This window comes from Erithacus rubecula (genome assembly GCF_903797595.1).
Source record: "Erithacus rubecula genome assembly, chromosome: 1".
NCBI lineage: Eukaryota > Metazoa > Chordata > Aves > Passeriformes > Muscicapidae > Erithacus > Erithacus rubecula.
In genome coordinates this window covers 39,477,285-39,493,071 of record NC_136658.1, presented here as the reverse complement: position 1 = coordinate 39,493,071, position 15,787 = coordinate 39,477,285, and the positions used below count along the sequence as shown (strand labels likewise).

The 15,787-nt window shown below is 38.4% G+C and overlaps 1 protein-coding gene across 4 annotated transcripts in view; it reads left to right on the top strand.

Moving 5' to 3' along the window:
• PDGFD (platelet derived growth factor D) overlaps positions 1–15,787 on the top strand; it is a 137,025-nt gene that overhangs the window by 105,367 nt on the left and 15,871 nt on the right. For all 4 annotated transcript variants that reach the window (XM_079331874.1, XM_079331872.1, XM_079331873.1 and 1 more), the window contains 2 exons: positions 2,361–2,420; positions 7,654–7,855. In XM_079331874.1, coding sequence (XP_079188000.1) covers positions 2,361–2,420; positions 7,654–7,855 — 262 coding nt within the window. The remainder of the gene's footprint in view (positions 1–2,360; positions 2,421–7,653; positions 7,856–15,787) is intronic.

The window sequence follows — 15,787 nt, the reverse complement described above, 5'->3', positions numbered from 1 at the left end:
AGAAGCCATAGATAATAATAATCTCCCAACTGTAGAGGTTGAAAGCGCTGAGAAGCCAAGAATGACTGCAGCTGCCTTGAGTGGTGGTGGAACAAAGCCATAGAGTTGTGAATAGTTTATGCAGATTGAACATAATCAGAGTTGAAATGTGCAGTCATCAGGTTTGAGATCCAAGAAGCAGGTGGTACACGTGTCTATATCAGGATTTTGGAGGGGTTTCCTGGCATGAACCAACTCAAAGAATCACAGACTAAGGAAATAGTTTTGATACCCACATTCAGATAAAACAAATTGTCCATCCCTTTGAACACAAGTCTACAGGCTTCTCAAAACATTCAGTGAAGCAAATTGTTTCTGTTTTAAAATAATGCTTTAGAACTCAATGCAACTTTTTTTTCCTGGAAGTGCTAAATGGAAGCTAATGACAGAGAGGAAATTATTTCCAAGTTTTGCAACTGGCAGCCTTTACCAGAGGATCCATGAGCTTTTCAAATACATTTTTATTTAATTTAAATTGTGACTTGTCAAGAGCTGGACAACCAAATGTGTAGAGAATGTGGCCAATGTAGGCATATTCAGAACGGTGTATGACTTGATTATAGCTTACAGATCTTTTTACTGTTTTTAAGAAAAAAATCTGCTTTGAAAATTTCACCTGTGTTTTTCTTCTGTATTCTTAGCACAAAATGACACATAATTCTTAACATTTTAATTGCTCTGCAGCTTCAGTGGTCACTTAGTGATGGGATTTCTTAATTTCTATTAATCTTAAATGCTGAAGAAGAAGAAACAGTAGCAGTATTGGAAAAACAGTCTTGTGACTTTTGAGGCATTTAAATATTTTTCTCTTTCAAATGAAAAACATTAAAAAGCCAAGTATATTGATTCTGGATGTGAAAGCAGCTCTGTTCCTTCTTGACTAAAGGAACATTTTATTGGTGAATTAGCAAATTATGAGATCAATTTTCTGTATTCCATTCCTAAGAAATAATTTAATATATGCATATGTATGTGTGGTCCAATACAGGATCAAGTCTAGTGAGCATCAGCTGTGCAGTTTCCTTTCCATTTCCCTTTTCACGTGCCAGCTTAAATCAGATACTGAGACAGTGTGAAATTTTAAGCCAAGGCATCGATCTATCTTCCTTACACCTTTTAATTATAAATTCTATTATTAGAAATTAAAATCTTGGTATGCTGTCACTTCAGTTCCCTTACCTGCATATTCATGCCGATCATTAGCTGGTCGCTGCATGTGTGTGTTTAATAACCATTCAGAAATGCTGCCTTTTTTTCTCATTTTTCATGGTTTAGTTATTCCAGTTGGAAATGAGTAAAGCTGCCAAAAGATTAAAGAAATGGCTTCTTCATTATTTCAGTAGTGATTGCTCATCACAAGTCAGAAAAGTGGATTGGGATTTAAGTGACCACGTGTCAGTATCAACTTTTTTGACATCTGTATCTAAGATCAGCCTCCAAGGCTTCCTTCATAGAGATAATGGAGACAAAAATGCATTTCACGGTGCACTGTCATCCCAAGTAAAGCTTCTAAAACAGATCAGATGCTTTGCACCCCAGAAATGCCAGGTTTAGTTGATTGTAAATGGAAACAAGACTAACTAGCTTAGTTGTTGGCTTTGTAGATGTCCAAAGACAGATGATGTGAATGCCATCCCTGTACTCAAATTAATCATAAATGCCCAGAGATTCTGTGCAATGACACTGTTAATGAGAATGTCCTGTGGCTGGGTTTTTTGATGTAACAAAACATAGTGAAGTGACAATCATGGACTCTTCAGCACAAGTACCAGAAGCTGTACAGCCATGTAAGCACTACCTTTCAAATGGATTAAACTGCCCTGCTTTTCACCTTGACTTAGTAGAACCAGGGAATTAGCATGTTCACATTCTTTCCAACAGATCATTTGGCAACTGTATTAATACTCTGATTGTAGACATACAGAGATGGTGTTTAATATTTATGTTGGCAGATGAATGTAATGTCCTTGACCAGATTAGGTCTATGCAAAGCAGCATATGTCAGATTGGTATTATTATTACTGTTATTGTTAATAATAGTAATAATAATAATAATAATAATAATAATAATAATAATAATAATATTTACACATTTGTCTCCAAGCAAGCTCACAAGGAGTTTATAAACATTGAAAAGGGAGGAACCTGAATGGAAGTAGTTTTACTGAGGTATTGAGGAGTGACACATGGCGAGGGACTTTCATATTAAAAAGGGTTAGAAAAAGTGACAGATGTTGAACGCTGAAACGTGTTTTAGATTCTGTTAGTTAATTTAGGATATTTCCTTAATGGTGATTTTTCCTATGTGTTTCTCCCCTTAGGATGATTTCCAGCATGCAGCATCAGAAACCAACTGGGAGTCAGTCACAAGCTCTGTCTCAGTAAGTAGTTTCTCACTGTTTTGCCCATGGATGGATTGATAGGGTGGCTTGAATCCAGCTCTATGAAATGGCATCTGTACAGAGAAACCATGTATTCACCTTTGAAAGAGGATGAATAAAGTTTTTATCCAACTGGTACTGGATTCAAACAGTATGTTTTTAGGGATAAAAAATTCAGGATATGCCCTTAGCTGTTGTAAATATATGAGACAGCCATTAAGAAATATTTCTTGCTTTCAAACTCATCCTACCAGTGTGAAAATACAAGATACAAACTTAAAAATTTAATCATAGAATGTCTTGACTTATACGGAAGACTATACATAAAGCAGGCTGGCATGAAAATGGATCTGGCCTTTCATTGTCAATACTGAGAATTTTTTTTAAAAAAGTTTCCAATAAAATATTATATATGAAGTTAGATACAGTTGCTCCATATTCAGCAGTGAATTGCAACGTGGGAGAAAAATTAAGAAAGAAAAAACCCCAAGTAATTTAGTATAAAAATTTTCTCTTCATTACATTTGATCTGTGTCATTGGCAGAATATCTGTCCTCTGCCATTTCCCAGTGCGGGGGAATGGCATAGTAGCATGAGAATTCATAATATGGGCAAGCCTTTTCTGTGTGATTTGCTGCCTGCTCTGCACCACTTCACAGTTCTTGTTAAGTCCTCTTAAAACACGTGAGATGGGGTAAGTGCTTAAAGCAGACTTGAGACCAATATCTGAAACATTATTGGAAGAGAGCTTAGTGATAGCACCTTTGTCACAGTAGCTTCCAGAAGAAGCTGGTGAAGGAGCTGTAAATAAAATATGGGTGAATTCTACTGATCAGGGTCCAATCAAGGCAGCAAGTAGAGTGAAAACTGTGCTGCCAAAATTAGAAGATGTTAAGCCAATCTCACTTGTGTTTACTCTTGAGTTTGCAAATGACACTTGCCCTTCATGATAGGACTCACTGATTGCCTGGAACCAACTGTGCTGAAAGTCTTGAAGAGTAATGTTAGCAGGGCTGAGATCTACTGGATGTGCCAAGAAGGAGATGCTAGAACAGTTTTACTAAAAGACACAAAGGCATTTTTCATTCTAATGTGGGCTTGAAAAAAAAATAATATGATGGAATATTTAATTTGAAAATATGGTAGGCTGATGTTTGAAAAGGTAAGCCTAGGGCTCCCTCATCAGGTAACTATGTAAATGAGACTAAGCCTATGGTAAATGCCATGTTAGTTAACATCCTTAACATCATAAAGTGTACAATATACCAAACAATAACCCAGTGTCCTTTTAATATTGATAAATTGAGTTCATCTTTTTGCATCTTTTTTTTTTTTTGTATGAAAAATTGTTTTTAATGTGTTGCAGCTAAATTCAATACAATTATTACAGGGAGCAAGCTGATGCCCAAGGTCACATGGAAACCTATAGCTAAACCAGAGGCAGAACCTCATTTTCATTGGTTTTCCCATGTCATTCTCTATCTAATAAAATATACTTTCTCCAGGACATTGCACCCACAAGTCCTTTTTATCCTCAGAGAACATAAGGCAGGGAGATTGAGCAATCTTTCACAAAGGCACCAAGGAAAATGTCTGAGGACATTCAAGTTCTTCAGGAGAGAAAGATTCAGGGATTCTGTTATGGTCTTGAGAGAGGCAGAAGGACAAATTCAGACCTGTCAGAGTTGGACAGGATGACATGCAATTCTGCTGATGCTCAGGTAGCATGGCAGGTCTGAGTTTCTTCTCTCAAACCCACAAGTAATCAAAAAAATCATTTTAGCATATAGCCACATTGCAATTCTCAGAATGAAAATTTTAGAGCAAATTCTTTCTTCCACATCTGAGGTCATATTGCAAAGTTATATTTTGGTTTGGTTTTTTTTGTTCGGGTTTTTTCTCAGAAAGTTTAAAAAAATGCTTCTGTCCTTAACCCATCATGGCAAACAGGAAAGAAAAGGAAACAAAATCCACCTCCTTATAAGGTTAGTTTCCATTATATGTAAAGTAGTTTTATGACCAACACAAAACTGTGATGCACATTGAATTGCCTGTCAGGCTCACAATAGAGATAGGAAAGCGAAAAGAATGAGCAAAAAGAAATTAAGGGCAAGAGCACATACCATAAAAAGATAACTTTGTGTTCCAGTAAATTAAAAATGTATTCAGTGCTTTTAAGAAATGCAAAGGAGGTACATAATGTGGAAGATCTTTGCTGCTTACATTTTCTCTTGCCCCCTCTCTGGATGTGATCTCAGAAGTCAGATTACAACAAGCACAAACTCTCCTAAAGCCAGCACTTCATTCTTGGCAGAACAAAAGAGGGGCATTTGGGTTGGCAGCTTTGAAGTTGCTTTTGGGCCTGTCACATGATGTTGCTGCCAGGAGGCTATCTCAGCTGTTGAAATAATTCCTCTTGATTTGGCTGTCACTGAGAAAAAGTTAAGCTTTCTTCTGTGTTTGAAGGAGGCTGCACAAATCTCTTGAGTAGGAGCTTTTATTTGAAAAAAAAATGGGGAATCCCAGCTGTCTGTATGAGTTTGAAATGCCCTGCATATTCAGAGCTTGACCTCCACTGCTGTAATGAAATGTACAGTAGAACATGTGGGAAAAAACCTCCTGAGAAAGCCACACGCCTGTGGCCTGGTTTTTATGGTCCTGTTTCTTCAGCATCCGTGGAGCATCTCACTTTTGGAAGGCAGTCAGGGTCTGATCTTTCCCTACTGGACTGCCATGAGTTCATCAGGCTCTCCTCAGGAAGAATTTAGATGCCTTTCCTTTTGTAACCACAGCAGCTGTTTTAGCACAGTGCATGATGCTGGCTGCAGCGTATCTCTTCTGCAGCATTGCTTCAGATAACAACATTGGGTTCCCTTTGCTGGTGCGAGATTTTGACTGCTGGGACTTCCATCTCCAACAGTCTTTGTTCCAAGCCATGTAGAAGTCAGGACAGAGGCTTCAAGGTGTACCTTCCTTTTCAAAGGGTCATAAATTTTTATAGGCCTCTGCACTGTCTTTTGACACTGCACTAGAAAGGCATTGCAGTCACAAGTGGGCCCACTGAAACTTCTTGGGCTGTTGGGTAAGCTGTAAAGTGGAGCTGTGCTTTCTTGACTGCACTATTTTTATGTTTGCTGTTTCTTCTTTTCCTGACTTTTAATAATTTAAAAATCCATCCATATTTTCAGCAAACGTATGCAGAAAAATGTCAAGAATTATCAGTTTTGTGATATAGCTTACCATTAAATAAAAGTGTTTTGTTTTAAAAGATATATATATATATCCTTGAAAAATATTATAGGAGGAATTGAAACACACAATCCTGTAAACAAATAAGTGAATTTACTCAAATGAGTTGACCCTCCAATTACGACCCAACTGAGTGAAGTTAATCACAAAGATTAATAGTTTAACATATGCATTTACTTGGGAGATGAGGCAAAGCAAGTATTTTGGGAAGCCATTAATTTTAACTGGCTGCATTACTCCAGAACTGGGTTTTCATGAAAGAATTTCATTTTCTAGGATTTTCTCCCCAACGTTTCAACAAACAATTAAAGTACTATACTATGCCTGTTGTTGGACAGAATTGATTGTGGTACTTTGGAAAGCAAGAGATCTGCATTAATAGTTTTTCTTGTACATATTTTACATATTATTTGGCCTTCTGCTTGGATAAGGGAAAAATTATATAGGATAGTGAATATCATGATTCTAAATAGTGAATAGTGAATATCATGATTCTAAATTGAGAATTTTAAAAATGTTTCAAATCCTCTCCAATAAAACTGAAGATGCTGCAGTCATTCTGTCAAAGTCAAATTGTGCCAGAAGTTCAGTGGGAACACTCAGAGAATGGTACTTGGTCCTTACTGGTGGAAAATAAGTATTCCATGTGGTGTTCTGATATAATTGTGAGGATATCATTTTGTTGTTTATATCATTCAAATATTCCTTGTTATGTTGCTGAGATCATAGAATTACAGAATGGCTAGGGTTGGAAGGTTCATTAGAGATCACCTAATTTCAATCCCCTTCTACTGGGCAGGGAAGCCTTTCATTGGACCAGGCTGCTCACAGCCCTCTCCAGCCTGACTGTGAACAGTCAGGGATGGGGCATCCACAGACTCTTTCAGCCACCTGTTCCAGTGTCTCACCACCCTGGCAGTAAAGAATTTATTCCTCAAATCTAATCCAGACCTGCCCTCTTTCTTTTTAAAGCTGTTCCACCTTACTTTATCACTACCTGCCCTTGTAAAAAGTCTCTCTTCATCTTTCTTGTAGGCTCTCCTTAGGCAATGGAAGGTCACAGTTAGGTCACCCTGAAGCCTTTTCTTCTCTAGGCTGAAAAATTCCAATTCTCTTAATCTTTCCTCCACCCCTCTGATCACCCTGGTGTCCCTCCTCTGGACTCTCTCCAGCAGGTCCATGTCCTCCCTGTGCTGGCCCCAGAGCTGATGCAGCCCTGCAGGTGGGGTCTCACAGAGCAGAGGGGCAGAACCCCCTCCCTGGCCCTGCTGCTCACACTGCTTTGGATACAGCCCAAGACATCATTGGCTTTTCTGACTACAAGCACATTGCCAGGTCATGTCCAGCCTCTCACTCACCAGCATCCCCCAAGACCCGAATATCATGTTTTTTCTGTTTAGTTAGTAAGTTCTGTTTTTGGTAAAAGGTCAGTTCAATGTCAATTCATCTGTGTTTTGTCAATCATTTAATTTTGGGTAATAAAGGGCCATTTTTCCAAGTCTCTAACCATGCCAAATTTGTTGTCCAAATTGACCAGAGAAAGACAGTCTAGTGGATTTTTTGCATTTATCTTTCTCTGCTGTGGCTTCTGATTTGCTTTATGTGAAATAACATCAGAACTGGCATCTCCATTTCTGTAGCCATGGCCATCATAGTGCTTTCAAAGACATTGTCACTACATCTTTGTATATATGCAAACCATCATTCCTTTTTTTGGAGTGCATGTAAATACTGACAGTCCACCAGTGGCAGTGCTTTTGCTCCCTGCATCTCCTCTGGGATTTGCTTGGGAATTTATTGGAATCTCTTCTCCTTACAAAAAGAAGACACAGGTATAGGAAAGTCGTGGCCCAGAGACTTGAGAAGATGGCCCTGAGTAACTGTTTTGCTCAATAATGAAACGAGTCCGTCAGTAACAGTTTTTGGTTGTTTGAAGAGGTGCTGTAGTCTATTGCAAGTGCACTGAGCTGTATGTCACTCTTAGGGGGTGTCCTATCCCTCCCCATCAGTGACGGACCCCACGCTCTCGGCGGAGGCGCTGGATCAGACCATTGCTGCCTTCGACACCGTGGAGGATCTGCTCAAACACTTCAACCCCGACTCCTGGCAGGAGGACCTTGAGAACCTCTACACTGACAGTGGGCACCATTATCGAGGCAGGAGCTACCACGACAGGAAGTCCAAAGGTAGGAGAAGGCTTTGGGACATACTTATGCACACTTTGGGACAAGGACAGGATATTACCTCACTCCTCATAGGAAAGTCCATCAGCCAGGTATTACATTCTGATGCTCATGTTCCTGTTGGAGTCACAGAGCAAGGGACCACCTATTAAAACCAGGGATGTGTAGTTTAATCCTTAACCAATTTCCAGGTAGGATCTCACTTGAGAAATCGAACTGAAAACTGCTCTTTTTTTAATGATAAATTCACAAATAAAAACACAGCTCTGCATGTTAAGACAGATGGTTCTCAGCTTTACCCTCTTAAGCATTGCTTTGTGGGTAATGTGTGGGGTTCCTAATTACCTGTGTTATCATCCTTCTTTAAATACCTGCTTAGGGACTGTTCTCTGTTGAGTGAGGAATAATCACTTTTATCACATTGTGCTTAGGGAAGCATCTGGTGCAGACACCTGTATGTGCAGCTGGTTTTTTTAGGATGTGAACATCTCACTGCTTTTCATTATGTTGGCAGGGAACATTATTATGGTTTAACATCTTTGTCTGTAATTGAGCAAAGCACACATTTCTGGGTTATGTTTCTTGTTTCCTTCTGTTAGTTCAAATCATCCACCAAATGGTAAAGCAAAGGGGCGTTTAGCTGGCTGTAGAAAGCCATAATGATAAAGAAACACTATTGAAAAGACACAGTTGTGCTCTGGAGTAACCATGCACTGAAAGGCCTGATGAAATTGCCCTTCATGTGCAGTGTAGATGTAGGAGGTCTGTTAGGATTCTGCAGGATGACAATCACTGTAGTTTTCACAGAAGATCTGAAGAATTTTATTAGATTTCTCTTGTTTTCATCTGTTTTCAAGTTGTGTATTCACATGCAGTGTTCTCTATAAATTTAAAATTATAATGCTCAAATCACAGTTCCAATTCTGTGCAATCTACTGTTTATTTACATCTCAAATCCCATCCCCCATACCTTAAGCATGTTCTAAGGAGGGAGAGAGAATTGTAGTTCTGTGCTTGTAACTTACTTTTATCAAATTATGAGGCTTTGCTCTTAAAAGGGATATATAGACTGCATCCATATTAGGGAAAACTGTATCAAGAAGTGTTCCTGGCCCTGAAATGCAATCACCATATTGCTAAATTGTCAGCCTGGTCATTGCTGCCAGGATCTGGCAAAGGCTACCTGCCATTCATGTGTCCACCTTGACTTGGAGAGTGAGAGGTGAATGGTAGGAATGTGAGCTGTCCTATGTTTGTTGTCCTTGGAGCAGGAGAATAACCTCAGGCACGTACAGTGTTTTAGTAGACACAGTGTACAGTTTCCAAGGTTGGCTTTCTTTGTTTCTGGGCTCAGCTCTTCAAAGGAATCTGTGATGGAGCCCTTAGCACCCATTCAGCAAAAAGTGAACCCCTTTACTTTGCGCCCTTTTGGCATGTCAAAAATTGCAGGCAGCCACTGTAGCCATTGTTGGGGAAAATCTTCACCTAAGTGTCACTGCATGACTTTCCAGAGTGGTCTGATCACTGTGGGAGTGTGTGGAACATGATCTGTGTCCCTTATTTTCCAGGCTGGATGTGGCACCAGTAGATATGTATAAAAAAAAAAATAATGAAGGATCTGTTCTGTTTTTAATAGAAGCTGATTAGAATTCTGTATCCTGTACTGATTCTGTTATCCAGATATCATTTTATTCTCAGATCATATTTGGCTCAGTATCCCATATATTTAAATACCCACATAAATATAACATAGCATTTGATGCTTTATTGATGCTAATTATGCAGGCTAGAAGTATCAATCTGGTAGTGCTCAGAAAATTCACATGCATAACATTTTCTCCATTTATGATGTATGTAGTTCAGCTTCTTGAGTAGCAAGGAGCTAAACATTTTTCCAGTTACAGTTTTAATACTTGACTTCTTTTAATAGGATTTTTTTTGTTGATGGTGATTTGGTTACAGGAAAAAGAAAAAAAAAAAAAGTTTTATAACAGTTTTCCATTTGTATTTAAACTAAAGGCCAAATTCCCTGACTGTTAGCAGCTCTCTGGGCTAAAGTACCTCACCACAATGAGATGTCTTAAAAATTTCAGTTAAGATTTTTTATTTAGTCATAAACTTTTGACAAGATTAAAGGCTTGTTCTTGGAGGATGTGAGGAGTAAGGAATAGCTTTAACAAATCCTTAAATTAGAAATGCTTGGTGGCTTTTAAACACAGACGGTGTGGATCTGTGAGGAATGTTTATAGGCACTGGGGTAACCTTGCAGCAAAGAGAGCAGTAGATTATATCATAATTTATTTCAGATACCTATCTGATTTGGCTTACAGCTTGGGTTTTATGTTTTTCATCCTAAGTTAGAACAGCCCTGAGGCAGGTAAGAACAATTAGATGTAATCTCTGCCTATCTCACAGCATTCTGAGACCACACCATATAAATGGTATAAATTAATCACTAATAATTTCACTGCTATCCAACCTTCTATCCATACCAGACTCTGTCACAATATTGAGCTAAGAGAGGTAGTGTTGCTGAATATTAATTCTGGTAACATGGATAGGTGATAAATTATATTTAAATGGTGTGTTTTCTTAATTTGCCAATTAATAATCTGCAAATATCAAGGTCAGGCAAATAAGAAGACAGTGTTTTATCATAGCTGAAACTCACAGAATCAGGGAATAGATGAAGTGGGAAGACACCTCAAGAACTTAAATGCCCCCCCTCAAGGCAGGGTCATCAATAGAAGGTCGCCATCCCAGGAAATGCTCAAAAGGTGTGTGGATGTGGCATGTGGGGATATGGTTTAGAGATGATTATGGCAGTGCTTGATTTATGGTTGTGTTTTGGATCTTTGAAGGTTTTTTCCAGGCCTAAGGATTCTATGATTTTTTTGTATTTGTACACATTAATATATGCATGTACAGATGAGTCCCTTCCTAGATATCTCTTGCAAGTGCCTCAATGTTGAAGGGTGTGTGGATTGAATATATATTTATGGTAACTCCATTCAGTCTACAAAATCTGATCTCACACCTCTACAATACTGATGCAATTCTATTGAGTTAAGTGCTTTTCTTTCTATTGAAACCATAATTGCATTTCTATTGAAAATTCTATTGCATTTCTCACTATTGAAGTGAGATATTGGTATGAAATGTGTCTCACTAAACACCACATGCAGTTTGAAATATAATTCTCTATATGTTCAGCAAGGTTTGCTGGGAGCCACTCAAGTGAAAGCTGACTGTAAAATCACAGTGCAATCCAGACTGGCAGAACAGGACAAAAAAGAAAGGGGAAGACGCATCCATATTTTCCCAATTCTGAAATTAGAGGCCTTATATAAGCTATAAACTATGGTGTACACCTATATGAAAATATGATAGACATTTCAAATAATCTCTGCTGTTGCAGATATACCCATAAAGGTTTGCTACCAATTGCTGAATTTTAGAAATTCTGAAAGTATGAATATTCAGCTTTATGTTCGTCCTAGGCTCTTAGAAAAACAAAGGCCATACCAAAGTATACACTTTAAAATAAAATTATTCATTTTACATTGCTGTTATATATTGTTGGCCTCAGTGTCACAGTTATGTGGTTATTACAAATATTAAGCATCTGCAGAAAGATATCACTGGCTATTGGGTTATTTAATAATGTTCATGGCAAGAACACAGGTAAGGAAGTAAACATCCGTGCTTCACAATTATGTTGAACTTCTTCCCAAACAGATTTCTGTTCTTCCAGAGAGTCATAACGAGAGTTCAGACATGTTTCAAGGAAGCATCTTCATCCTAGTTTAAATTTCTGAAAGCATGAATTTATCTGGTTAATGGTATTAGAAGAGCTTCTAAGAGATACTGTTGTAAACAGATCCAACCATCAATTAAATATTATTTAACTTTCCCCACATGCTTGTTTGCATTTATGTTTTGCTGTTGTATCTGATTTTTTACCTCCCATTGAGTAAGGATTTTTAATTTAAAAAAAAAGACCTCCGCCTGTGAAATGGGTATAAATGAAGTAAGAAAGGAAAAAGAACAAGTTCACTATTTCTCATCATAGAAGTAAATCCAGATGTCATGATTGCCCATAGAAGGGGTTGTCTTCAGAAAGGAATGGAGTGTTTTGTTTTGTTTTCCCATAAATAAACCTTGGATGCAGGAACACATGTAGATAGATACATTCTGATAATTAACAAGGCTACCCCTGCCTCTAAGCTCATTTTCTTTTTTGGAAGTGGTACACAAGAAGCCTTTGGCTATCAGAGGAAATTAATCAGGTGGGACATTCTTGCAATAGCATCTGTCTGCAGTGACAGCTTTACAAGTTAAATAAATAAACACTTGCTGGCATAACCACACTGCTCTCTGGAAGGGGAGTAGTGAGCTCAGACCATAGGTCTTCACAGAATGTTTCTGCTGTTCATTGCCAAATCAGTTGCCAAGATCAGGCAAGTTTCACCATGTTCTTAACATCGTTTCTAATTGTCATTACTTAAAATGGTCTAGCAAGAAGGTAGAATTTTAATGTTGTTTCTCAGAGGCTTGCAAGCAGTGGCCAATAAATTACTGCAAAGGTCCATGTACTCTCTTCCTTGAAAAATTCTGGGATGGTTGCCAGCAAGTTTCAGTGCATCAGACAGGGAGTGCAGGCATCACAAATGCTGAATGTTTGCTCATTCATGGCAAATTTGAGTATTCAAGTACATGAATAAAATATCTTAAATACTTAAATATTCTTAAATATCTGATAATTTAAAGTATTTCCTGTGCTTTAAAAACAGAATACCTCTCCCACCCTTCTTCAGATAGGAGCCAGGTTGTCTGTTGCATGCAAACTGCACACGTTCATTCATTTCACAATTTAATTCAGATCTACATTCCTACCTTTCCCCCCTGTGACAAATGAGATTTTCCCTCCCGTGTTATGCAATGTAATTGTTGGTCACTGCAGTGAAAGGTTTTCTTATTAAACCCTTTTTTAAAATGCTACTGAAACTTATAGCATCTTATTTATCACTGGAATAAGCTGCTCTTTTCCATTGATTACAATGAAGCTGTGTCGAATAGTTTGACCTGCTTTTGCTACTTGACCTGTACCACAGCTGGTAATTGGTTTTCCAGTCCATAATAGGCCTATATATTTTGCCCTTTGTTCCATGAAAGCAGCTATAATCCTACTGAAATCTTGATCTTTCATTCCTCTAAAATAATAGTTGCTGTATTGAGAAGGTTTGTCTGGGTGATGTGATTCTGCAGTAAGTGCAATTGGAAGATCTTCTTAGCTCCCATGAGAAGGATTTAGATAGCTCCCAAGTTTCCAGGTATATTTTAAAAATTGCTTATTGTCTTATCATTAAGTATGTGCAATGGAGCAGTCAAAACCATCAGCTATGTGTTGAAGTCTAAAAGCCACAGGATTTGGTCAAAATTTGGTATGGAGAAGGATTATTTCATCAATGTCAGAGCATTTAGATTATTTAACAAGTAGAAGATGCAACTTGGAAATTATATTTCATTTGTTATTGCCATATAATTGTGAGGATATCATTATGTTGGTAATCCCAGTATTCATTGTTACATTGTTGAGATCCTAGAATCTCAGAATGGTTTGGATTAGAAGGGACTTTAGAGATCATCCAGTTCCAATGCCCTTGCTGGGGATAGAGACTCCTTGCACCATACCAGGTTGCTCAAAACTCATCCAACCTAGAACACTTACAGGGATGGGGCATCCACAACCTCTCTGGACAACCTTTTCCAGTGTCTCACCAGCCTCACAGTAAAGAATTTCTTCCTAATATATAATCTAAGCCTACTTTTTTTCAGTATGAAACAATATCCCCTTATCCTATCACTACTTGCCCTTGTAAAAAGTCCCTGTCCATGTTATTTGTGAATTTTCCAGCTCAAGTTCAGCCACACCATAGCTTCAGTCAGATACAGCACTGCTCTGAATGTCTTTGGTGGCTTTTAGTGCCTCTAGTTTACATGCAGATCTTCAGCAGTATTGACCCCAGCATTATCCTGTGAGGAACACAAATATTAGCCAGCTGCCAGTTTTATTAGGAATTGCTGACCATTTTGCTCAAGTCTCTCAGATACTCCAGTTATCTACTGAATTTGTAGTGCACCTATTCCGTTATATCTCAGAAATTGCTGCAAGGATGCTGTGGATCACTTTCAAAAGCCAGCAGATGCCTCTGCTGCTTTCACCTCACCCAGCAAAACAGATGTCTCATCATAGCAGGCTCTGTGGTTGGTCTTGCTAAATCTATTCTTGATGTTCCCAGTCATCCTCTAGTCTGTAATGTGCCTGGGAATTCCTTCCATGAAGGATTTTCCCCATAATTTTATCACGAGCTGACCAGTCTGCAGCTGCCCTAATCCTCCTTGCCTTGCTTGTAGATGGTTTTGACTTGTAGCTAGGAATACCATGGCAAGGGGCTACCATCTCTTACAGCTTAGCTCTGCTCTGTCACTGATGCATGAAAAAAGTGTAGAAAGTTCATGGTCATGATGACCATGTGTGAATTTGGAACAGATAAAGTGTTAAAAGCAGCCCTAACAGACCACCTGTCTTTTTAAAATCAATCGGTGACCAGCAGCTGATGTTTTCTCCTCAATCTTTAAGGCCTTCTTTTTTCAGAATTAAATGTGGCATTAGGCACAGTCTCTGATTTCAATGCCTACCTCTGTTTGAGATCACAGAATATTTTGATGAATGCTTCAAGGTAAAGACATGCCATAGAGCTATGTGAAATGAGGATGGTTTTAAGCAGAGGGTTTCAGGGAAGGAAGGGGTAAACACTGAGCCCCAAGTATCCAGTTTAATGCTCCAGTGCATCTCTTTTATGTTTACCTTACTTTTAAGCTGTCTCTGATGCCGATATTCTGTAATAATACTTGAGAATTATTTGCATCCAGTCTAAAGAACCTTTTAGTTCTAGTTTTAAATTAAGGACTCCAGTGGTTTCAGTCCTTGATAAGTAAAGCAGCTGGATTTCACACCAATCACACCAAGGCTCAGTTACATTTTAGTCACAGCAGTGAAGTGATGCATGAAAATGACTGTACTGTAAAATCTCATTGTTAGATGGATGAGGAAATGGACTAGCTCCAGACAGTAAAACAATCCAAAGACAGTAAAAAATGCATATTGAAACTTTTTGCAGAGAGAGTTGCTCAGAAAAAAAAAGTGTTCTTTTGTTAAGGGCCAATAAGCCATGATCTAGAGTTTAGGATTTAATTAGTCAGTGGGAACTGTTCTTGTGTCAGTGTGGTGCTACCAGAGTACACAGTATACATTTTTCACAGAGTACACTGCATGCTCACCTTATTCCCACCAAGCACTGCAGTTCTGTAGAGCAGAATGAATTATAATGGAGGATGACTTGTGTATCTTTTAACTGTTTATTTAGGTTTTTCTTCTCTGCTTGGGGTTACTTATTTAATGTTTTCAGCATCACCAGAATAAGACCTTTCTGTTTATCCTAGTATCTCATAGATATTCCCCTGGATTGCTGCAGTGTCATGTGGCTGATTCAGGCTTTCCCCTCAAGCAATCTCATTAGTGATGAAGGCAGAAAATTTTCAGCACTCTTCTTCCTTTAGTCGATTTTTCCTTCACATCAGTTGGCTGAAATGAATACTAGCCAGATAGTGCTTTGCTTTACCAGTTAGCAAAGCTGTGGCAAAGGTCCTGATGAGATTGTTTAGAGGAGTGGGAAACACATCCCTGTGGGTAGAATTAGCCTGACAGCCTGCAGTGAGAAGAGGTGCCTTTGAAGAATGACAGTGGAGAAGAAAATGCCATCTGTTAAAACAAAGAAATCAATATACCCTGGACTTGCTAGTCCTGGCTAAGGACACTCACAGTGTGTTTTTCTCTCAGTGCATGAGTATACCACCAGTCCCATTGATTTT